We start from the raw sequence: 26,531 nt of genomic DNA on the forward strand, positions 1-26,531 counted from the left end.
TTATAGTTGAGAAACCAAATCTCTTCAAATTCCTAATGAAATATAGTCGCTGCCTTGTCTTCTTTATAGCTGCATCAATAGTAATTTGGGACCAGGTTAGATCCTCAGAGATGTTGACACCCAGGAACTTGAAGTTACTCACTCCACTTCTGAGTATTAGTTCGTGTTCCCTCGTCTTACCCTTCCTGAAGTCCACAATCAGCTCTTCCGTCTTATTGACATTGAGTGCAAGGTTGTTGCTGTGACACCTTTCATCTAGCTGGTATATCTCACTCCTGTATGTCCTCTCATTTCCATCTGAGATTCTACCAACAATGGTGGTATCATCAGCAAAATTATAATTTGAGCTATAACTAGCCACAGTCATGGATATAGAGACCCCAGCCACCCAGGTATACTTCACTGTTGTTTTAAGACTATGATGCCACTGTAATAAGATACTAAGCATTTCCCTAGTACTATAAGATGGACTTGACATCACAAATTACCTCATCATGACCTTGTACCTTATTGTCAACCTGCATTGCATTTTCTCTGTAATACTTTATTTTGTACTGTTATTGTTTTACCATGTACTAACTCAATAAACCATTGTAATCTGTATGAACAGCATGCAAGACAAGCTTTTTTCCCCCACTGTACATCGGCATATGTGACAAAAATAAACCAATTTACCAGTATAGCCTTGATATTTCTGTACAGCAATGAAGGACTGCTCCAATTTTTTTGAATTTAAGCTGTCTTGAACACTTTGCAATCATTAGTGAATATCCTTACTGTTGACATGATAGAAGGAAGACATTGATGGATCTGCCCGAGTAACCACTGTGATAATATCCTGAAGCTGAGATGATTAATCAACAATCACTATCACTCATGCCACTGCAGGAGACTTCCAGTTGATCTCTGGTAACACTTAAAAACAGACTCCTCAATCTCAGACCTCTGCTACCTTATGGCTATACCCACTCATGGAGAACCCGGAGGAAAACTCTGGAGCTAGAGTCGCTAAGGTGGTGCTACGTTCAGTTCAATGATAACTGGCCACTCCGGCAATGCTGCTGGCGCCCAACTGAATCAGTTTCTGCCGTTGCTTTGGATTCACCAGCGGTGCAGAGAAGGGGAGCCTACTGTGTGGACAACAGCTTGCTCTCCATATCTTACTGCCTTGGCGTGCAAGACACAGACAGCTGGCACACAACATTTATGGTCAACCCCAACCTACAGAGGGCCTCAGATACAGCTGGGGTACTGTGTACATTGCTAGTCACTATACTACAGGAAGAAAGTATTTGCATGGGATAGGATATAGAGAAAGTTCACCAATATGGTGCTTTTCAATTATGAGGAGATACTCGATTCCTTGGAGCAGAGGATAGGCCAAATAGAAGTGTTCAGAATTGTGAGAGGAATAGATTTGAGTTAAAAGTTGCTTTTCCCATAGCAGGTATGTTCAAAACTAGAGAGCATAAGTTTAGGATATGTGGTAAATTTAGAGGGGTCTATAGAAGATCTTTTTCACCCAGAAAGTGATTGGGATCCGGAATCCACTGCCTGTCAGAGTGATGAATGCATAGAGAGGCTATGGACCACGTACTGGTAAATTGGATTGCTACTGATAGGTACAATGGTCAGTATGGATGTGATGGGCCAAAGGGCCTGATACTGTGCTCTATTACTATGACCCCTATGAAGTCAGCACTTTATTTTATGCTTGGGCATATGCTGGAACAAGACAGTATTGCTAAAAATCAAAAACCCATCTTGCTGAGCAGGTTGTTGTCAAGTGTCATTTCACAGCAATCTGAACAGCACCCACCACCACTTTGCTGATGATTTTAAGTACTGACAATCCACTGGTGAAAGAGCTAACAACTTAAAAACAACGACCGGACATCACAGTTTGTAACTGAAGATACAAAATTAAACTATAATTTTAGTGCCATTTAAAACCTCAATTTCCCATTCATATCACAAAGTGCATTCACTTCTGTTATCTGAAATAATGCAATAGCCAATGTTTTCCACAGCAGGCATCCACAAACAGCGATGGGAAAATAATCAAATAACCAATTTGTTTTAATTTAGGTATAAGGACTGTGAAAATATTGTCCAAGATATCAGAATTCCTGCGCCTTCTTCAAACAGCATGATCGGGCCTTTCAGACCTATTCTAGACTGTCTACTTGTCATCTCACCCGGGTTGTAAAATTGATACACGCATTTATTTGGCCCCTAAATCAAGCACCCCAAACTACATTTTGTAATGTTACATGAGGCAAACAGCCGAAACTTAGTACTTTATTTATTTTTTTGAGATATGGCGTGGAATACCATTCTACCTACCAATCCCCAATCCTAACCTAATCACAGGAATACAGTCGTCCCTCGCTATCTGCGGGCGATTAGTTCCGCAAATGCTCAAGTCCCTTATATAAAATGGTATCGTATTCGCACATAACCTACACACATCCTTCAGTATACTTTAAATCATCTCTAGATTACTTATATCTAATACAATGTAAATGTTATGTAAGTAGTTGTTATACTGTATTGTTTAGGGAACAATAACAAGAAAAGAAGTCTGTACATATTCAGTACAGACACAACCATCGTAGCTCTTCTGGGAACGCTGATGATGCCGATTCTTCCATCATCTTTAAGTTCTTGAGTCTGTAAGCGCTTTACATAGCTAGCCAGTCATCCCTTACTAGCCTTAAACTCCTTCCTCTTGCTCACAACACAAATAGTGAACGAACAAGACATGAGGTGAACAGTGCTCAAACGAGTGCTGAAGAGAGACTGAGGATCTGTGAAATGGTGGGAGGCTACAGCAGGGTATGCCTAGACATCACTTCATTCACGTGGATTCAGCGTAGTGCTCGGTGCGCGGCAAATTCAAGTTTTGCTTTTTGGAATATTTTATATCCATGTATACAGAAAGCCGACTGTGTTTATAATGACCAAGTAATTTACCAATCTTTGGACTGTGGGAGGAAACAGGAGCACCCAGAGAAAACCCATGTGGTCACAGGGAGAATGTACAAACTCCTTGTAGGTAGCAGCAGGAATTGAGCCCATTTGCCTGAATTATATAATGTTGTGGATGGCATTACACTACCGTGTCATCCCAACAGCACTTACCCAATTTGTTATCTTAGCCTTTCCCCGAACCTTACAAAACTTTGGATTAGTAATTAAAAGCAAAGCAGATTTTAAAAGTACATTTGTGTCAATTCAATAAAAACATTTTTATTAAAAAAGCAGAGTTTAGATGATCACAATTCCATTTGTTAGAACATATAGTGCATTTTCATCAAGCTAGTATGACAACAAAACGACGTAATAATGTGGAATAAAATAGAACAGAATTGCAATAATCCATGAACAAGTTTAAAAACCTGAGAGCAAAGCATACTATCTTAAGAGACAAGGGATCCTGATCAAAGTTCATCCAACACTTCAACAATATATTTATTGTACATAGGTCCTTTGTTGTGCCAAAAACAGCACATATTTTCTTATTTACAGTGCATTTTAGCATAGTTTACTGAGAAACACTCTAAATATAAGAAAATGTGTACTAGCTATAATTTTTAAATGTTATGTGGAGGCTTGATGTGATAAGTCACATTGCACAACATTACATTTGGAAGAACAGGTGCAGTTGCAGAGCATATATAATAGCATTGAGAAGGACATTATTTAAATCAAAAACACTTTGGGATTGACATTTTGAGTAGAAAAATAAATTCAATATGCGCACATGCACACAGATGTACGTGTAATTCTTGTAAATACAACAGATGGCTAAATATGTAATCATGTCTTTCATTGTATCCAAGCTAACACAAAATTCTATTTTAAATATTTTGTGCCAAGAAAAATGAAAACAAGACCCAGCTTGCATTTTGGTCATGTGGTGCATTAAAATACTTCTCTTCTAATATTTGTCTATCTGTACACTTGCAATGCTACTGTGACACTGTAATTTCCTCTGGGATATCTATCTATACCATGGATTTTATAGTGAAGCAAGTAAAATTGAAGTTCCTGTGGTCGCACTCTCCTGAAACGAAGGTTGGAACTAGACAAGATTAGTTGTGGTTCACTGAGGGCACTGGAACCTGCAGTCTTCCTTAGAGACTACAGCAGATAATCTAAGCTGATGTGCCAAGAGTATGATGCACAGTCAAATCTGGACCCTGTTGCCTGCTCAACTACAGGCATACCTGTATGGTTCTGGTCTCTATGAAAATACTAAGGAACATAGTTTCTGCTAAACATTGTGGATATGCTATGCTGGCACCGGAATGTGTGGTGACACTTGTGGGCTGGCTCTGTTGGCTGTTAACACGAAGATTTCACTGTATGTTTCAATGTACATGGTATAAATAAATGAATCTGAGTACTACAATAGTCCTTGCTCAAGTTGACAATACTGAAGCACAGACATCTGATCAAGCACCAAGCATCTACAATGTGCAGATGGTGTCCCTAGTTCAGAGTAGCAAGACTTGTCATTAAGTCAGATTAAAATACATTAGCTAGCCCATAACTCACTCTCAGAGATTTGGCCATACACAGATTGGCAGAGTGACTGATTCCAGAGGATCCTACTAATCAAAATCATGCTTAATCAAAAGATGCTTAAGAAATGTTTTAAATTAAAAGATTTATTGCTGAAACTGTTGTTTCCACATCCATTCTCATAAACACAATCACGAGATTCTCTGCGTATCTTTGCTCCTGGCCGCAAACCTTAATATATAAAAAAAACTTGGCATTGTTTAGACAAATCAGTCACTTGCATATACATTCACATCCTCTATCAAAGTATCAAAGCCATAGCACACTATTTCTTTAAAATGTTGCTCACCAACACCTCCCAAACCCACAAATGACAGGCTCATAGGAACACTAATGCCCTCTGACTTCTTAAATCATACACTCCTTCTACACTCTGGAAGATTAAACTTCTTTCTGAGACTCTTCTATGGCTGAGTTGCCATTCCAAGTGCACTGAAAACAAGTCATGCTGTCTTCAGAGTTGCTGGAAGATACTGATAACTAACGGCTTATTACCTTTGGGTCTACTTCTTCATGGAAATTCCAATGAAGAGGCTTAGTAAGTTAACATCAATTTTAGGTGTCTTTTTTTTGGTACTGAGTGCAATAAGAATATTACTATACCAGAAGACATTATATGCAAGATCCAAAAGAATCCATAAACAATTGACAATTATTTTTATAGATCTGGCATTAACATAAAATACTGTAAGACATAAAGTGCTGTTAAAAACTCTCGGATGTAAGCAGCTCCCCCCAAAATTTGCTGATCTTGTGCACAGATGCAAATACGTGACAGATGTAAATGAGAAAAAGACTGCCCCATTAATATCAGGAAGGACATCAAGCAAAGGAAACACCCACAAAATGCTGGAGGAACTCAGCAGGTCAGGCAGCATCTATGGAAAGGAATAAACAGTCGACGTTTTGGATTGGGACCCTTCATCAGGATCAAGCAAGGGGATTGCAGTATGACATAAAATCATTACCGCTGATCCTTTTTAATACTGCCATCTACACCTCAGAGAGGTGGAGGGCAAAGGAGTCAAGCTGAATCCAGGTGAATTGACTGTAAATTGTACATTCATCAACAATACATTCATTGTTGATCCTATTCTAGAATGGCTGAAGTCATTAAAATCCTGCAGCCTTTTACCTCAAGCCCTTCACCTGTGTAAATGTAAAAAAGACCGAGTTTCACTTGGTCTGTAAAAAGCAGAACACTCAGTACATACTCAGTAGTGAAAACAGTTGAAATGTAACCAAAACTATAGTCCAATAAATTAAGCCAGGATAGACTGAAAAGTAACTAGGAGTGAGGGTAGACCCATGGAGTCAGAATCAAAAGTTGCTCTAACATTAAAGCACCTTTAATGTTGATCAAGACAGATCCAAAATAAACTAGGATTTCTCCAGGCAGATTGTAGGCAGCCAGCAGCAAGACACCTAGACAAAAACAACCACCATCACCCAATATTCTTCTTAACCTGAAATAAATGTATTTAGTAGCAAATAATTTTTACACAGAGTGCTCTGCTGAAAATAATTCAAAAAAAAATTGACATTTCTATTCTTTTCACCTCCAAAACTGTAAACTGCATGATGATTGTGACTTTGCAGGGACTGTGGTATTTATGAATTGAAATGCAAGGCAGAGTAGACAGGGAGTATCTTTTACGCAGGGTTGAATGTCTAATACCAGAGGGCATGCATTGAAGGCAAGAGGGGCTAGATTCAAAGGTAATGTGAGGGGCAAGTTTTTTCCTCAGAGAGTGGTGGATGCCTGGCATGGTGCAAATATAACAGAGGCTCTTAAGAGTCGCTTAGATAGGCACATGAATGTGAGGAAGATGAAAGGATGTGGATATTGTGTAGTAGGAGGGATTGGTTTTCTTTCAAAAATTTACTTTTTAGTTGGGTCAGCACAACATTGTGGGCCAAAGAGCCCGGTTCTGTGCTGTACTGTTCTATGTACAGGTGTGACTGATCAACTTTCAAAGGGTATAAAGGGAACAGCTAAAATTAAATGCTTGAAGACACCAAAAGGTAACCTGAGTTTAAAAAGAATGAAGAAATCTTACAGCTGATGATTGAATCAGCACAGAAGTTCACCCTGAAATATCATTTCCATTTTCACTTGCAATGAAGGGCATTTGGTGACTTATTCCTTGTCCCGTTTATGGAAAGTATTTGGAAATGTGCTGTAGAAGAGTTGTTCAGTGGTGATTGACATATAATCATTGCAATTTTATGTAAAAGGGGAAATTGAAAAGAACCTCACTATAAATTTAATTAAATATGCATATCCTAAAGCAGCTTCAAGTCCATTACCTTTCAAGAAAACTCACATCCTAAGTATTGCACCATTTGGGAGACTCATATCTAGTGCTAAAGAAACTGCAAAGTTGCCACCCAATGTACCACAAGGTGCAAAGAGGAACAATATCTGGCTACTTCCAGTGCAATAACATACTTCCATTAGAACTCACAGCACCACTGCCTAATTTACTTATGCAAGCTATTACTGTAAATTGAGAAATGTCTTACTTTTAAATATACAAACATTAATCAGTAACAGGCTCCACAAACCATTCTACCACTTCGAAGACCCTTCCCCCTCAGTATGGTTAAAACAACAAAGATGTTCAATAAATAGAACTTAAATATCTCATATGTTATACAAATAAGAAATGGTTTCTGATTACCCTGCCCCTTAATAAAACCCAGTACATGTGCTTGAAACTAGTGATCCCTTGCACATATGCCCTTTCTGGGGAAGAAACTTGCTGGATTCGGCTACTATACACGGAAAATGTTTCCTGGCATAGCCAAACTTCAAATATTGAAATGGTGCCTGTGATGCCTTTCTCTTGCCTCAAGAGTGTTCAGACAAAACAGCTTTGTGCATGCGCAGCTTTTATTTCTCTCAGAGTTCTTACAATTGATCGTGACAGTCCCTGACAGACTATTCAAGCCACAGCTGGTATTGGTTCTATCTATAGGTAAAACATTTCCTTGAGGATCAAATGAACAATGATTGTTCATGTCCTGACCTGATAGCTGCTGCTTCAAACAGCCAATCTAGTCAAGGAAAAGCTGACTCTTCACAGACCACGGATTGAACTATTACCTCACTTGGTGCAGCTCAGCCAGTGCTTCATATAGGCACTAACAGATGGCTGGTATAGCAGAACTTCACAAATTTTATATATTTTAGAATTATTTTTAATTTCAGAGGGGAGATTAAAATAGAATAAGTCATATGAACTGATTGACTCATTGCTAAATCAAATACATTTTGAATTATCAGGAAGCTCAATGGGTTCCAGGGGGAAGAATTTATATTTTGTATTAATATTTAAAATACAGTAGATTTTGGTTAATTGGGCCATCAGTTAATCGGGGCAATAGCTGGGATTCCCTTCATTTATCTGGAACGCTAAACTGCTTAAATTGGGGCAGAAGACTGCTGTTAAACATTTTCTAACTAGCATCAGTCACGTACCCATTGAGTGGCTATTGAACACTACATCATGCTTAAACTGAACATTTTTTAAATAGTGTCACTTGAGTGCTTATGCTCAAAAAGCAGTGATTTTTGCCACTGATAGTTGACAAGCAATAAACAGTAAGACAATTCAGAAGAGTTTTGCTCACTGCGATTTCAAGCATTCAGTCTTGGAAATACCAGAAACGACTGGGTGTGAAATGAAATGATTTCACTACTTCAACAAGTTAGGAACTACAAAGAATTTGAAGGTATTGACAGTCTTGAATGATACAATTAAAATAAAGATTTGGTGGATACAACTGTCAAAAGTACTGTTTGAAGGCAGTCCATTATCTGCACTAGGTGTTTGAACTGATTTTGTTTATAGTCTATCAAAAGAACATGTCAGCATATACTGAATGAATTTCTCCTTTGATAACTATTAGGAACCAATACAGTTTTAATGTACCAAAGTAGTTTTGGCATTGTTCTGCATTTCATTTAAATACATAATTTGTTACTCTGCTTTGTTATTCCTTTTCAACTATTTCCATGAAACTTTGGCTAATTGAGCCAAAATGTACTGGTCCCAATTAAGCAGAATCCACTGTATATCATTTTGTTTTTGTGTGAATAGACTCTAAAATAAAGTTGTATAGCTAAAAGCCTGATAGCCATTTACACAGCAGTTAGATATAATGTTTGGAATGGTGAAGGTAGTAGTTCCAGCGTACAGGTCAGAAAGCGTGGATGTGGTACAGGTCACTCTAGATAAATAATACAACCTTCCTCATTCATAACCTTCAGGTTAATGAAGCAAAGTATCAAACCAACATACCATACTAACTCTCAAGAGTAGTGCTGTGGCATTATTTGAGGACCTCTTGGTGATTTCCTCTATTTCTTTCTCAACAAGAACACATAAAATGAACCACAAATCTCACAATTGTCCTGCGGCAACCCAGCATCAGCACACTTCATAAATAACATACAGAAGACTTTTCTTTCAAGTTATCACTTCTCAGCTTTTGGCTTGGTCTCAAGTGACATAAACTATATTTATTTATTTTTATTTAGAGATACAGCACAGAACAAGGCCCTTCCAACTCAACGAGCTGCACCTCTCGGCAACCCACTTATTTAATCCTAACCTAATCACTGGAGAATTTACACTGATCAATTAACCTGCTAACCACTACATCTTTTGACTGTGGGAAGAAACCAAAGCACCTGGAGGAAACCCATACACTCACGGGAAGTCCATACAAACTTCTTACAGAGGATGCCAGAACTGAACTCCGACACCTCAACCTGTAATAGTGTCGTGCTCACTGCCGCACTACTGTGGCACCCCATTTCTTAATTGATGGAAATCATGTAAGCCAAAGCAAAAATGAAAACATTAATTCAAATTAAAGACCTTAGTGAAGCAATATAATATAAAACTTATATTTATGTACCAAGACTTACTGCACCTTCCTTGACAATTGTCATCTGATATGTACTTCAAGGCAGATGATTAGAAGTGAACCATCTGGGTTTATGATATCTTACATTCATATACTATGCACATATACCTTGATTCCATTACACATACACACAATATCCCTTTTTTGTTTGTTGTCTCACTTTTAGACACTAAATATTGGCAGAAAACATGTTTTGGTAATGACATAACTTCCAACATTTGCATTTTTCAGATACCAACTGCCTTGTTGTACATGTACAAATTTGAGGTCCCTTCATAAGTACTATGTCACATGGCCTTGAGATCACCAAGAACAAAGATTCTGACAAAAGTATTACTGTTCAATTTTACAGTGCACATTATTTTCACACCCATTGTGATTTTTATCATGCATGATAAAGGGGTACCATCTTATTATAGTCAAAAATTAAAATTATGCCGAGTACAAGAAAAATTCACAGATAATACACAAAGCTCCATATGACATCCTGTAATGCATATGGCTGGTATGTTTAAAATACTGTGAAACAGTGACATCTAGTGTCAGAAACCAGATAGTGCAAAATAATTAATCTGCTTTTCAGAAAATTCATGACCCTTCACCGAGCAACCTTCTCTAAATGAACTGGTTAAACACGCCAGAAGTGCTCAATCCAACTGGAGTGCAAACCACTGAATATTTCAACTTTAGCCTAGAATTTGATTTTGGTCCACTGCATCACTAATGGTAACTTTAGCATAAGTCCACTACCATTTAAAGCGAAATATTGAATAGAAATAGATGGTGAATAAGTAGAGAAAAAATGATTGCACCCAATAACAAGTTTTCATTTTTCAGGAATATTTCAGTCATTCAAGAGCATCATTGTTGGAAAAAAAAAGAAAAATGATTTGACTTAGGGCATATATATCAAATACACTCAAGCTGCCCAGTTCAATGGTTTACATCATAAAGAAAACAATGAAGAATACTTCTGAGGAAGCAGATGTTAGGGCTTTCAAACAAGCTCTCAAAAATGTATTCCTTACTGCCACTTCTCAGACCAACGATTAGTAAAGTGAAATTAGGGCCAAATTGTGTCATGATAATAACTGAAGCTGTATTGAGTTTATCACCACACTCACTCAAGTAATTTGAACCAGAAACAAGCAAGCAGAGGTGGATTAATCAAAATTCCAAATATGTTAGCAGCACTTGAATGTTAAGTCTATTATAAAACTTGATAAAATTTTAGCATAAAATAATTTTGCATAGCCACTGGTATATTTGACCAGCTTACATAAGATTTAACCTGAATAATTTTGCCTCTGACATATTTAGCTACCTGCTATTCTACACAAGCAACCTGAGGATTTCATCCTTTAGCATCCCAGCAGGTAAAGTTGTGGGAATATATTTGCAAAGCTATTTTATAGCTCACATCAGGTCATTCAGCCCTCAGATAAGGTAACCTCTATTAGATTTTTGATCTTACATTGTTTGTACTAAAATAAAAGATAAAGTTCAACTAGTTTCAATACAGTGATGGGTTCTACTATTAAAAATTTTGAAGATCCCAAAATACTTTTAAATTTACAAATTCACGCCAATCAGCAACATTTGTTCAGCATGAAAATGTATAAAGATCCTACAATGTCACCCTAAAGATACTGCACACCTTACTACCCAGAGACAAATATTAGAACAAAATTTCCAGAGTCTGCATATAGCACAAGAGGAAAAGACTAAGAATCTGGGGGTATAGTTTCACATGATGCCTATAATGAATACAACACAGAACCATTAGATGGTGTAAACATAAAAATATTAACATATACACCATTGCTTAAATAATACATCTTTGGATCATATTGATTATGATTTATACAGAAGTATTTCCATCATTGGTGCTAAAAGGATTTAGAAATATAAAAATAAATGTTTTAAGCTATATATGCATTTTTAATGATTTAAAGTTTTTTCTTCCTGCTTGGACAGTCCATTCATTCCATGACCAAGCTGGAGATAGCATGTCCATAAATTTACTCTTTGCCCTGCATTCACCGAACTACAGAACTCCAGACAAAGTCTGGCATCGTCTGTAAAAAAGACTAATGAGAGCCCACAGGGAGCAGGAATGGAGATTAGACAATGTTGAAAAAGAATCATTAATTTGTTAGTATAGATGTGGACATGATACGGAGGTGAAGGAAAAAGGAATTTTAAAAGGTTTCTTGTAGCCAGTTTTGCTCAGTATTTGCCCAAACCAATCACAGAATTAGCTCCAAATTCATCTCTCAAGCTCATCTTTTCTGGACACATTGGCTGTGATTGTTGTGCTATGAACACAATGTTGATGTTGATCCAACATTAAATCACTATTTTCTTCTTGGACAAGTAACCATTATTGACCTGGTTCATAATAACGAGAGCTGGAATCAGTGGAACAATTAAGCATGAGTACCACAAAATCACATTAACCTGGGCTTTGAACCAATCAGAGCACAAGCCCAGCATTACTGTAGCCGTCCCCATCAGGTAAGCCACTAGACCGCAGGTGGCATGGTAAAGTCGCAGCCTGGTCACTGAGTAGGCATTGATCAACTTTGGAAACAAAAGGCAGAGGCCACACAGCAACTGACCACAAACAGCAATCGCAGTCCCGATTCCAAGGATGCTGTGCCAAGAGGTAAGGTGTGGGGACTCGGAGATGTTCTTGCTGGAAACAATGAAAATGAGGCCAATGGAACCAATGATCACAGCAAGAACTTGCATCATCCAGTGAAGTCGCACTTTGGCTTTAACTGAGCAACAAAAAAATGGGGAGCTGTCCATTGAGAAGATCAGAATGGCTTCAGTCATACAAAAGCAGACCTGAAATGAAAGCAAAGACAGAATTCATTAATGCAACTGATTCAGGCTCATCAGTAGCAAGAATTCTTTTCCTGCTGGGCGGGGCTGACATTTACTGAAGGCTTATAAATCTCCTCTCTCCTGTATTTCCAGTTTCCTTCAATTCAGTATTGGCACCTTCTATCAAGTTACCCAATTCCAAAATTGTCTCCCTGAACTCTCCTGTCTCAAAGTCACACCTGTTATTACAGATTACTTTAAAGAGGTTATTGGGTGAGGAAAAAAATCAGAATTTGTTTCCTCCACAAAATTCTGCCTTCAAAGGATAGACAGATTAAAATCAGCAACGAGCTCACTGAAGAACTGCTTCAAGTATCGACCCATGAGGCACCTGACATGACTTGGGACTTCAGAGAAAAGGACTGCATGACTACCTTCAGGAAACAAATGAAACACAGGCCATCAGTAGCAATGCTGATGACTACAGAATGATTTCAAAGAACAGAGGCATTCTGTTGGGTAACTGGCAATCATCCACAAATCAACAGCACAAAAAATAATTTATTACATCACCTTGAAGAGCGTGGCAGATTAAAATTGCTGTCTCTTTATACTAGTGGCAGTTTTTGTATAAAGTCAAATGGAAGCCCCATCTACCACCACAGTATGTGAAAGCTACCATGGCATGACTTCACAGAGCAGGGGAGCTTGCATTTTTCAAGCAACATAGCTAAAATTAATTATTTGATTGTGATCATATCTGCTTGTGATATCCTGCTGTTGGCAGAAATACAAGTTTGTTTATACCCCTCCCTATCCAAGGATTAATGATTCCAAGGACAACTCCCAAATTAGACTAGAAAAGCAATGATCAGCAACTGAAGTTAGTCCCCTGTCTTCGTGAGTGGTGCAATGACCAGCTAAGCAACGGCTCAGAAACATTCTTGATCACTTAACTGTGCAGAATATGCAAACTAATTTATAAATATATAAATAAATTCCAGTGTATGTTTTACATGTGCCAATAACAACTCCAGAGTAAAGGGGAGAACTTAACAGCTTTATTTTCACTAAAGCACCTTGCACACAATTTGTTAATCTAAAACAGAGTTTAATAGATTCACTTCCTAACTTCAAAAAACATTTGACAAAACCAATGCAAGTAACCTTTTAATCCTGCTAGTTTGTAACTGTTCAGTGCTCTGCATATCCCATTGGTAGCATCCTGTGTTCTGATTTTGTGTTTACACTGAGGAAGACCTACATTGTCCAGAAGCAACAAAACCTACAACTTTCCAGAAGTACTGCATGTTTGACCACCTCCCAATAAAACTATTCCAGACAATTCATTTGAAGAGACTCGAAAACCTAACAGTAGCCCTGTTCTCAGCCAAGTTAAGTCAGCCCTTCTTAAGGTGTCAACAACAGACACAAGTTTATTTATCACATATACATCAGAATACACAATGCAATGTGTCATTTGCTTTAACAACCAACATACCCAAGGGTGTGCTGGGGCAGCCTGCGAGTGTCGCCACTCATTCCAGCACCAACACAGCATGCCCACATTTGTTTACAGAACATCACAATACACATTAATAAATAATATGCTATTTTTATGTTATGTACATTACATACATTATATTGCATGTAATAAATTACAATATAACAAAATAGTAAAATATCTCAAATTGCTTTGATGCTCCCAGGCCAATCAGCTTTTTAAAGCTGATACAATTTTAGGTTTATACTTCTGTATTTACACTGGAAACTTCCTGTGACATGGGTTGGCTATGCGAACTGAAACACATTAAAGTTTCCTGCTAACTGTGGCAGAAGAAAAAGTGGAATTTATTATCAGAATAGTTAAAAGGAAGGAGAGAGAAATTAGGGATCTCTACTGATCTGTTAGCCTAATTTTAGTGGTAGGAAAAATACTAAAATCCCTATGGAAGAATGCAGTACTAAAACACTTTGAAAAGAGAAGGATTCAACAGACCAACTCAAAGTTCAAAGTAACAATCCAACTCGATTCATGAAAGCTTACGGTTTTTGTTAGCCTCAGCTGATTACTTGCTGCACTTCTGTGCCTTAAAAGGGAAAGCAAATTTTGTGCAAAGTATATATAAATTCTTTGAATGGTAGCCATTGCTTATTTACTGTTAAAACTTTTAATGTAATTTCCCAAACTATATACACAACTTGTACTGTTGTAATTAGCTTTAAGCACTTGATTTTGAACTGAATTAATTTTCAATCTTTATATAAAACATCAGATTACAGCAGGTTACAAGGAAATAGGTGAGTAAATGGGAATGGATTCAGGGCTAATATTAACACAGTGGGTTGAATGCCTTCCTTTTATGCAGTGTGAAATATAATTACTCTTCCCTAAAGGGTGCTTACCAACCAGATGACTAATTAATACTTTTTATTGAATAATACCAGAGCTAAGATAACTCATCCCTTTATTCAATCTTCAATATATTAATTTAGTAACCCATCTTCTACACACATGAATTCATTCGCTGCATTATTACTGATAGCTTCATTTGATCAGTTTATATGTAGATTAAAATCGCCCTTGATTATTGCATTACTCAGAACTATAGAATAGTATAAACATATGAAGGAGCCATTTGCCTCAGTGAGGCTATGCTGGCTCTTTCAGAGGACAATCTCGATGGTTCTATAATCTTGCAACTTTTTAAACTTTTATTCAATCCCGTTTAAATATACTAATGAGTTAAATTCATAGGATAACATTTATCATGTAATGTAATCCAAATCCTAACTATTCATTGTTTAACAGTTATTCAAGATTGAAGATTGCTTAATGTCATTTTCTGGACACACGTTCAGGCTGAGACCCAAAACATCGACTGCACTTCTTCCTATAGATGCTGCCTGGCCTGCTGCATTCCACCGGCATTTTGTGTGTGCTGCGTGAATTTACAGCATCTGCAGATTTCCTCGTGGTAGTGTTAGACAGTGTAGATGGATTGTTTACCAGGTCACAATGTCAAAACAAGGGGCTGGTCATTGAGGAGAGAAGTAATTATTTTGCCAAAAGGCAGTAATTTCTGGAACTCTTTGCGAGGAGGTCAGTGGACCTTCAGTATGTGAGATATTAATAGATTGCTGCATATGAAGGAAATCAAAGTATATACAACAGGTTTAGAGCTGTTATGATCTTAATAAATGAAGGAACAAGTGAAAGGAGCTGAATGACCTTCTCTGGCTTCTACCTGCCCTCCTTTTCTTGAAGGAGCAACTTAATATTGTTCAAGAGGAATATACAAGCTGAACCAAACCCAAAACCAGCAATTCCAGTCTCACAGCTCATTAACTTTGATTTATTCCCCCTTTTCAAGATGAATTTTGTAATCTCAAGGGCATTGAATGTCATTGATTTGGAATTTATCTGTCAATGTGCTAGAATCCTAAGAATTGTTTGCATCATTAATTCCGGAGCACACATCAAGTCATCAACTGGATCTTTCTCGGGTTAGCAGACTGAGACTGGTTTGGTGTCATACACACTGGTGCTTTATCCCAACTATTCATAACTTCCATCAATAATCTAGCTAAGAAATAAAGAGCTAGTGAGAGGAGAGATTGTACCTGAAGCATTCTGTTCAGTTTTGGAATTCTTTACCCATAAAAAGGATATACTTGCCATAGAGAGAGTGCTGAAAGTACCAGGAATGCCACGTTTTCCCATGAGAAGTAACTGTGCAGACTTGGGATACCAAGATGATAGGACACCAGTTTAAAATGAGAGGGGAAAGATTTAAAAGAAATGAGGGGCAATTTTTTTTTACATGAAGGGTGGTATCTGTATGAAAGCAGCTACCAGAAGAAGACGTTGAAACAGGTACTGTACAATAATTTTTATTGGATAAATTGGACAAGTATATGGATTGGAATGATTCCGAAGGTTATGGACCAAACACTAACAAATGGGACTAGCTTGCATTGGGCATCTTAGTTAGCATGGTCTAGTTAGGCCAAAGGGCCTGTTTCCATGCTGTATAGCCATATGACTCTATGACCAGTCAGTCCTACATTATCCAGCTTGGAAGAATGAGAAACTCAATGAAATTCAAAATTTATACAGCTTGAAAGGAGACATCTTTTCCCCTGGATGAGAGATTGAGAAGCTGTAGTCACAGTCTCAGAACAAGGGATAGGCCATTTAGGATTGTAATGAGGAGAAATATCTCCAGGAATTCACCACTTGAAAGAGCTGTGGAGGCTTAGTCATTGAGTTAATTCAAAACAGAGATTCCACAAGATGATGCAGGAAAATGGGTTAACCACAATCTTGATGAATGGCAGTGAAGTTTTGAAGGAGTAAATAGCCTTCACCTGCTCCTTGGTCTTATATTCTAAAGCAGATAAATTCTGGCATAGGGTAGTTCAGAATATTCGCCAAAAGAGAAAGCCCACAATAAGTTAAAATAAGTTCCATTAACTTTCAATGTAGACCCGTTATGAATAAATTGACAAAATGTGTTTAGATGTCCTGAGGTGTACTATTGTAAATTCAAAATACAGTTCTATCATTAAGAGGTGGTAAGTTCAGAAAATATACTGTAGATGATCATCTGGAATCACAAATAATAACTTGTCAAATGTTTATATCAAAAAGAAACACTTACTGCTACAGCCATGCAGGCTGGGTGCCATGAGAAACGACCTGGAAAAGACCAAATTTTCAGCTGATGAACATTCTGAGGAAAGTATTGAGCACAATTAAGAATAATACTTTTATAGTACTGTTGAAAAGTCTTAAGCACATATATTTAGCTAGGGTGTCGAAGACTTTTGCACAGTTCTGTATTTGTCAACGAGGAGCAGAGAGCACGATGTTGAGAACGTTGAGGATGGAGCACTGCAGGAGGAGTGTGGGAGGTGTTAGAGAAGGGAGTGCCTGGGGCAAGGGATGGCACAAGGTCATCTGGTTCCAAACAATTGGTTTATTGATCATTACAGAAGGTCTCTTGGTTCTTCCCCTTCCCTCCCCTCTCCCTTCTCCTTTTCCCAACTATGATTCCCCACTCCCTGTTCCCTTCCCACTCTCAGCCAATAGACCCATATCAGGATCAGGTTTATCATCACTCAAGTACATCATGAAATTTGTTTTATCTTTACAGCAGTACAGTGTAAAACATAAAATTACTACAGTACTGTGCAAAAGTCTTAGTCACCGTAGCACTATTTATATTAAGTTGCTAACCCTCTCTGGGCTATTAGTACTATCATTATCAGTGTGAAGACATACTGATCTGTCAGTTCTGAAATACCCCACTGAAGACATCACAGGTTTTCAGGTACTAGAAAACACAGGCCACGTGCTTTTGCATGGGCCCTTGTTACTGCCTTTGTTCTAAACTTGTTCTGACGGCCCTTCCAACTCTTTCTTCATAACATCAAAGTCTGCAATGGTTTTCTTACTTTTCTGGACCTGTCTCCATTTCAGGACAAACTAGCCATGGACATCCACTATAAATATACCAATTGCCACAGCTACCATCTATATCCCTGCTCAAACCTATCTCCTACAAGCACACCATCCTCTTTTCTGTGCTGCATACTCTGGAGATGAGGCTTTCTGCTCTAGGACTTCTGCATTAACCTGGGAACGTGACTCCCCCTCTGCTGTAGTTGATGAAATGATCTAACAAATTTCCTCCATTTCTCAACCATCTCCTCTCAGACCCCAATCCCTTGCCCAGATGAAAAGAGTTCCTCTGGTCCTTGCTTTTCACCCCACCAGCCTCCACATCCAGTATATCACCCTTTGCCATTTCTACACTTCTTCCCTCCTCACCACTTTTCTACGTTCCGCTCTCAGTATGACTTCCAGGATTGCTCATCCCTCTCCATGCCCTTGCAATTTTGCCTACAACCATACAAGGCACAACAATTGCCCCTTCAACTCCTCCCTCACCACCATCCAAAGGCCTGAACAGGCATTGATTCACAAGACTGCCCTTGAAGCTGGCCTATTGCATTCGATGTTTGCAACGTGGCCTCCTCCACATCTGACCACCACAGCCATCTTGAGCCTCCAGTTGCATGTCACTTCAACTCTCAGTGGTGTAGCAGGCAGCACAATCACTTTACAGCACCAGTGATCACTGACTGGGATTCAATTCCCACCACCCTATAAGGAGTTTTTACATTCTCCCCATTACGGTGTGGGTTCTAAGTTTTATCCTACATTCCGAAGTAGTACAGTTAAGGTGAGTAAACTACGGGTGTGCAATGTTGGCACCAGAAGTGTGGCAACACTCCAGGGCTGCTCCCAGAACAATCCTTGATAACTTGGTTTAACACATTTTACTGTATGCTCCAATGTTTCCAAGTACATGTGACAAATAAAACTTTTTCGCTTCTTCTCATTTCTATACCAACCTGCTTTTCCTCAGCCTTCTCTTCAGCCATTCTGAAGCTAAGCATGAAACAAGAACACCATCTCATTATGTTTGGAAAGCTTACAACCCAATGATATAAACACTTAATTTTCCAATTTCATGAGACCTCTATGGTCCTTTCCCACTTTCACCAATCTGTCCAGGTTCTCTCCCTTTTACCTTTTCCATCTCTTCCCCTTCCCCAATCTGATTCTATATATCTAGCAGCTTCTGTCTCACCATCCCTACTGCACTCTTTTATATTAATCATCTTTCCTCCCCCCCTCCCAGTGGTGACGCAGGGATTTCACCCAAAACATCAGCACATACCTTTTGTCTCCACAGGTGCTGGGTTTTCCCAGCAGCTTACTATATTGATCAATTTTCAAGCATCTGTAGTGCCTTGTTTCTCCCACCCTTTTACATTCTTTGAAGTTCTGGGTTGCCTGAGCCCAGCTTTATAAATGGGTGATTACACATACACTCCCTTTCTTTCAAGTTAAGCAGAAAGCGGAAGTTTCACCTTGCTTAATAAAGAAGTTCCAATTATTTTGAAACGTTACAAGCTATACCTGACTCATGCTAGGATATGTTTAGGCACAATCTCTTCGATCTTCTTGCATTATGGAGGTGGGAGGAGAAGGAGGTGGTGACGAAGGCAAAGGCGAAGCATGGTGGAGGCAAGGATGAGGGAAGTCCCAATGTCTGATCAATTTAAGTGCTAGGCCAAATTTGAAAGATGAGGTACGGACCGAATCATGGTGGCATGGTTCAGGCCCCAGTGCTGTCAGAGAGCGAGGAACAACCCGATGTTTGGCCAATTTAAGTGCCAAGCCAAATTGTGAAGTTCAGGGTGTCAGGACCGGAGGTGAGGAACAGGTCAGTTCTGCATGGTTCTGATCGCTGCTCTGCAATGTTTACTCAGCTCTGTACTACACTAAGGCTGTGGCCTGCTCCAGCTGCAGTGATGCCTGGCTTTCCGCCTTTCGTACAACTTCAGTTCTGAATGCTATTGGCTTACTTTTATGGTTTGCATGGTTTTTTTTTCTGTCTGCACACTGAGTGTTTGACGGTCATTTTTAATGGGTTCTTTTGGGATTTCTTTGTTTTGTGGCTGCCTGTAAGGAGAGGAATCTCAAGGTTGTATAATGTATACATACTTTGATAATAAATGCACTTTGAATTCTTCTGCTTTAAAATACAGAGCACAAAGGGAAAAGAAAGATTTGAATTGTTAACATGCTATATTAAGAGGGGTTTTTTTTAAGCAAACTTAAACACCTTTCACCTACCTTTTGGGTGCATGGTGTTTCAAGTGTACAGAAGTTTGACTTGCACCTGAACTATCAGAAGGGGTACACATGGAGAGATCAATGAGTACCAACATAAGCAAAAGAGTACAAGATATGGGTAAGGTGGGAACAATTACACAAGTACATCAGAAGGATGAAAGTCCTGTCAATATTTTCAAGTTATGTGTGTAACAGTCATCTTTCAGCTGGTAGTGTCCTCATGCAATGCTATCCTTCTTGTGAGTAGAGATTACAAGAATGCTAAAAATGGACCATCTGCCTTCTCTGCTATTCAATATTATTTCTGATCTGTCCCAGACTTTAACTCCTCTTCTACACCAGCTCCACACAGCCTCTAATTCCAGTGACATAGTTCTAGAGCCACAGTTCCCAAGGAGACGTGGATTGTGCAGCAGGACAGTGTTCAAAAGAAGCAAACGGGGGCAATCAGTGCACACTGTTCGCCACAGATCCCGAGGAGACGTGGATTGAATGTAATTAACCACTTGGCAAGTTAGGTTTAAGTGGAGCGGCCATTGCAGGAGTGAGCCAGTGTTAAAGTAGGGAGTTCAGGCTTCGGCTTCAGTGAGAAAGGGCAAAGGCAGTAAGTAGATTTTTGCATTTAATTTTTCTTCCTTTCTTATGGCACACAGTTAGAGCAGTGGGGTGCTAGGCAAGAGAGTGGATTGCTCCTCAGGGGACGTGGGAAGGTAGGAAGACCGCCAGTGTCCCTGATGACTACACCTGCAAGAAGTGCATCCAGCTACATCTTCTTTCAGACTGTGTTAAGGAACTGGAGCTAGAACCGAGTGAATTCTAGAAGGGGTTGATCGACAGGAGGTAGTTACAGCAAAGGTGCAGGACACAGGTAACTATGTGACCGTCAGGAGGGAGAAAGCGGATATGCAGCCAGTGTAGAGTATCCCTGTGGCCATTCTCCTCAACAACAGGTACACCGCTTTGGGTACTGTGGGTGGGAGGGGTGGGGGGGGGGGGTAACCTTGCAGAAGAAAGCCAGGTCTCTTGGTATTGATTGTGACTCAGAAGGGAAAGGGGAATAAGAGACAAACTGCAGTGACTAGGGATCTCTTAGTTAGGGGAATAGACAGGAGGCTCTGTGGATGAGAACAAGATTTCTAGATGCTACGTTGCCTCCCAGGTGCCAGGTTCAGGGACATCTTGGATTCAGTCCACAGCATTTTTAAGTAGAAGGGTGAGCAGCCAAAAGTCGTGCCCAAATCTGTACTAATGACGTAGGTAGGAGGGTTGACAAGGTCCTACAAAATGAGTTCAGGAAGTTAGGGGTTAAGTTAAAGCACAGGACCTCCAGAGTTGTGATATCAGGATTGCTACCCATGCCACATGCTAGTGAGGCTAGAAATAAGATCATACAGTTTAACATGGGACTAAGGAGATGGTGCTGGAAGGAAGGGTTCAGATTTCTGGATAATTCGGCTGTTTTACTGGGAAGGTGGGACCTGTAAAGGGGGACAGTTTGCACCTGAACTTGGGGGGTGGGGGTATCCTTGCAGGAAAGTTTGCTGGTGCTGCATGACATGAGGAGTTGTAAACTAGAGTTGCAGGGGGATGGGAAACAAAATGCCAGAGCAGATAGCAAAGAGGTTACGGGGAAAGACGTTGTTAAAACTACATACTAAGAAACAAAAGGTTGAGCATGGTGGGACTAATGTTCTGAGTTGTATATATTTCAATGCAAGGTGTATTGTAGGAAAGGTGGATCGGCTTAGGGCATAGGTGTCAAACTCAAGGCCCGTGGGCCATATCTGGCCCAGCGTACAATTCTATCCGGCCCGCGAGATCATTTTAGATAGATCTATTATTTTAATTATTAATAGCCCGGCGATATGAAGCCTATGATTGTAAGTTAATACCAATCATAATGCTTGCTCAGCAGTCTTCTTCATAAGAAAAGGAATTTGTGAAGTGAAACACTTTGTAGTTATAGCAGAGACTGAGACACATGAGAACAGGCTGAAAAAACGGAGGCAAAGAAAGCTGCGTTCGCACGTGCCCGACTGATCCGGCCCTCATGAAGCTGCATTTTGCCCAATCTGGCCCGTGACCTAAAATGAGTTTGACACCCCTGGCTTAGGGCATTGATCAACACATGGGATTATGACATTGTAGCTATTGTACTTGGTTGTAGGAGAGGCAGGACTAGCAGCTCAATGTTCATTGTTTTGGACATGATAGAGCATGAGGGATTAAGAGGGGTGAGGTGGGATTATTAGTCAGGAAAAATGTCATGTTAGTGCTTAGACAGGACAGACTGGAGAGCTTATCTACTGAGACTATATGGATAGAATTGAAGAATAAGAAAGGGATGACCATGTTAAAGGGATTATAATATTTTCTGGCCTCCAATACTGCAAAAGGGCTGCATTGGACAGAATCAATCAAATGTGTTCAGGAAAATTTCCTTAATCAGTACAGAGGTCCCAACTAAGAGAGTGCAATACTATATCACTGATTAGGAAATTAGACAAGGAAGGTGACAGGAGTTTGTGTTGGGGAACACTTAACATCTAGTGATCATAATGCCATTAGTTTCAAGATAATTATGAAGGAAGTTAGGTCAGGTCCTCCGGTTGAGATTGCAAATTGGAGAAAGGTCAATTTTGAAGGTGTCAGGAAGGATCTGGCAAGTGTGGATTGGGACACATTATTTTCTTGCAAAGGTGTACTTGGTAAGTGGGAGGCCTTCAAACACGAAATTTGGAGATTACAATGTTTGTATGCTCCAGTCAAAATAAAAAGCAAGGACAACAGGATTAGAGAGCCTTGGTTTTTGAGAGCTATTGAGGCCCTGATTAAGAAAAAGTAGGAGGTGCATAACTGGTATAGACAGGAAAGAGCAAACGAGGTACTTGAGAAGTATGGAAAAAATGCAAGAGAACACTTAAAAAGGAAATCAAGTACCAAACAAAGGCTTGGGGTTGCTCTAGCCCAAAGGCTTCTACAGATATATTAAGAGCAAAATGATAGCAAGGGACAAAATTGGTCCTCTGGAAGATCAGAGTGGTCATTTATGCATGCAGCCAAGAGATGGAGGAGATCTTAAATGGATTTTTTCTATATTTACTCAAGAGATGGAGAGAGTCTATAGAAGTGAGTTGAAGCAGCAGTGAGGTCATGTACACTATACAGATTGCATAAGTGGTGGTGTTCGCTGTCTTGAGGCAACTTAGGGTGGATAAATCCCCAAAGCCCGACAAGGTGTTGCCTCAGACACTGTGGGAGGCAAGTGCAGAAATTACAGAGGCCCTAAGCAGAGATATTTAATACATCCTCAGAGGATTGGAAGTTAGCTAATATTGTTTCATTGTTTAAGAAAGGCTCTAAAATAAATCAGCAAATTGTAAGCTGGTAAACCTGACCTCATCAGTAGGCAAGTTATTGGAAGGTATTCAAAGGAAATGGACATATAAGTATTTGGATAGACAGGAACTAATTGGAGATGGTCAATATACAGACTTGTGCACAGTACTGTAGTAATTTTATGTATTGCACTGTACTGCTGCCACAAAGAAACCAAATTTCATGACATATGTGAGTGATGATAAATCTGATTCTGATATGGTTCTCTATTGTGGACTGACAGTGGGAAGGGGCAGGGTTGGGAAAATGGGAAGGGAGAGGGGAGTGGGAAGCACCAGAGAGGCATTCTGTAATGATCAATACACCAAATGTTGTGGCCTATTGTGTCTGCACCTGCGCCAACCACCGTACCCACACCCTTCTTTGTCACCTGTCCCACACACCTCACACAGCACTCCACCCTGCCATTCCGAACATCCTTTGCTCCTGCCAGATTTACAAATTTGCTCTCCCCTCCCCAATGACAATACAGTATTGTATAAAGGTCTTAGGCACCCTAGTTATATATGCCCAAGATATTTGCACAATACTGTAAAAGGACTTTTGCAAGGTTTAGTCACTTGGCATTCAAGATGAAGTAGTAAATTGGATTAGGCACTGGCTTCATGGAGATGGCAGAGAATGGTCATAGAGGGTTGTTTCTCTGACTGAAGGTTTGAAAATGGTGGAGTGCTGCAGGAATCAGTGGTGGGTCTGTTGTTGTTTGTCATCTGTATCAACATTTTGGATAACAATGTGGTAAACTGCATCAGCAAATATGCAGATAGTACCAAGATTGGGGGTGTAGTGGACTGCAAGGAAGACTATCAAAACTTGCAGAGGGATCTGGATGAACTGAAAAAAAAAATGGAAGATGGAGTTTAATGCAGACAAATGTGAGGTGTTGCTCCTAGGGAGGAGTAATCAGGAAAGGACTTATCACAATGAGAGATAGGGCACTGAAGAGTGCAGTAGAACAGAGAGATCTAGGAATACAGATCCAAAATTCCTTGAAAGTGCTGTCAAAACACTGTCATAGTTTGATAGGATTGTAAAGAAAACTTATGGTGCACTGGCCTTCATAAATCAAATTACTGGGTACAGGATTTGGGATGTTATGTTGAAGTTGTTTTAGACTTTGGTGAGGCCTAATTTGGAGTAATGTGTGCATTTCTGGTCACCTACCGACAGGAATGATGTCAATAAGCTTGAAAGAGTTCAGAGAAAATTTACGAGGATGCTACCAGGACTTGAGGATCTGAGTTAGAGGGAAAGGTTGAATCAATTAGGACTTTATTCCCTAGAATATAGGAAAATGAGGGGAGAGTTGATTAAGATATACAAAATTATGAGGGATATAATTATCAGGGTTTCTCCACTGAGGTTGGGTGAAACTGGAACTAGAGGTCATGGGCTAAGAGTGAAAGGTGAAATATTTAAGGAAACATGAGGACAAATTGCATCACTCAGAGGATGGTAAGAAATGAGTTGCCAGCAGAAATGGTGGATAAGGGTTCGGTTTCAACAGTTAAGAAAAATTTAGATAGGTATGTAGATGAGAGGGGTAAGGAGTGTTATGGTCCTGGTGCAGGTCATTGGGAACAAGGCATAAATTATAGTTTGGCATGGACTAGATGGGCCAAAGGGCCTGTTTCTGAGTTGTACTGTTCTATGACTATAACTCTAGATTCACCTCCTTCTGAAAGAGGTCTCTAGTTTGGGAAGTGTTAATGTGAGTAACCACAGTGTATTTTGATACACTCCAAAGCCACCACATCCCAGTGGTGGAAGGAATAACTGTTTATGTGTGGTATCAATCAAGTTAGCCACTCTTTCTCTGGCCAACACTGCATTTCTTGAGAGCTGACAAATGTCACTCACTCACTCAAATGAAAAGTATTCTATTACTCTGGCTTCTGGATTGTAGACAGCGGGGAAACTTTGACATGCCAACAAGTGATTTACAGGATAACCGGCCTCTCGCCTGCTACTGGCATTTCCACCACCCATTCCCACCTGGCTTCTTCTCACATTAGAGCCTAGAACAATACAGCACAGAGCAGGCCCTTCAATCCACAATGTTGTACTGATCTAATTAAATAACTAAACTGTTTCTGTGCTGTACTTTTCTATGATTCTAAACACCTAACTAAATTAGTCCTTTTTGCCTACACAATGTCCATACACTTTCATTTCCTACCTATTAAGACTAAGAGCCTCTATTGTATCTGCCGCCACTACCACCCTTGGCAATGCCACTCTCCGTGTAAAAGAAAACGTTTCCCGCATGGCTCATTTGAATTTACCCCCACTCACCTCAAATACATGCACAAAAGTATAAGACATTTCAACCCTGGGAAGGAGACCCCGGTTAGCCATTTCATAATCATATACACCTGTCACATCTCCCCTCAGCTTCTCGCCCTCCAGAGAAAACAGCTTAACTTTATCCAACCTCTCCTCTAATCTAGGCAGCATTCTGCACGAATCTCTACACACATACACACCCCATTTCACTGTACCGCTACTTCTCCGACAGTGCCCTTCGCCCAGCCCTGCTTCACCATTTCCCCTCGCACTCACTGGTTCCCAGGCGGCTCAGCACTCCCACGTAGATGCTCAGCCCCAGTGCACTCAGGTGGGCCGCCGCTCCCGCCGTCTTCCTCAGACACAGGTAGAGGCCGCAGCGCCGCGCTCCAGAGCCGTGGCCCGCCTGGCCGACCCTGGCGCCCAGGGGCTCGGACAGCCACTGAGAGCTCCGCATCCCAGCGCCCCGGCCCCGAACCCGGTCCGCGCTCAACTCCCGGTTACGTCACTTCCAGACGGCCGCCAGTCCGGAAGTAGGCGTAAACGCCGACCGATTGACAGTTGAAACAACAAATGGTAGGAGGGCACAGGTGCAGGTTCAGGTGTCTGCGATCCAACCATTTACATTTAACTTAGCCCCTTTCACTTAATAAAACCTCCTTATGTTTTCCACACTAACATCTTTCTCAAATGGGGTTGCATTTACAAAAGCTACTTTTTTATGTATTATTATATTTCTGAAATAAAGAAAATTTTCACCAAGTGGACTGAA

The 26,531-nt window shown here is 39.9% G+C and overlaps 1 protein-coding gene across 3 annotated transcripts; it reads right to left on the reverse strand.

The window, feature by feature from the left end:
- Window positions 1–3,222: 3,222 nt before the first annotated feature.
- On the reverse strand, window positions 3,223–26,279 carry LOC132381109 (probable transmembrane reductase CYB561D1). Of its 3 annotated transcripts, none has more exons than XM_059950339.1 (4): window positions 26,036–26,172; window positions 18,784–18,820; window positions 17,025–17,062; window positions 3,223–12,381 (listed from the first exon to the last, which is right to left on the reverse strand). In XM_059950339.1, exons 3-4 carry the CDS (start codon window positions 17,034–17,036, stop codon window positions 11,878–11,880), a joined length of 516 nt encoding a protein of 171 aa, XP_059806322.1. In that variant the 5' UTR covers window positions 17,037–17,062; window positions 18,784–18,820; window positions 26,036–26,172; the 3' UTR covers window positions 3,223–11,877. The 3 variants fall into 3 exon arrangements, with proteins under 3 accessions (XP_059806322.1, XP_059806321.1, XP_059806320.1); XM_059950338.1 differs by lacking the exon at window positions 18,784–18,820 and adding an exon at window positions 20,075–20,125 and having other exon boundaries at window positions 26,036–26,161; XM_059950337.1 differs by lacking the exon at window positions 18,784–18,820 and having other exon boundaries at window positions 26,036–26,279.
- Between the last annotated feature and the right edge of the window lie 252 nt (window positions 26,280–26,531).

This window comes from Hypanus sabinus, chromosome 25 (genome assembly GCF_030144855.1).
Source record: "Hypanus sabinus isolate sHypSab1 chromosome 25, sHypSab1.hap1, whole genome shotgun sequence".
Classification (NCBI taxonomy): Eukaryota; Metazoa; Chordata; class Chondrichthyes; order Myliobatiformes; family Dasyatidae; genus Hypanus; species Hypanus sabinus.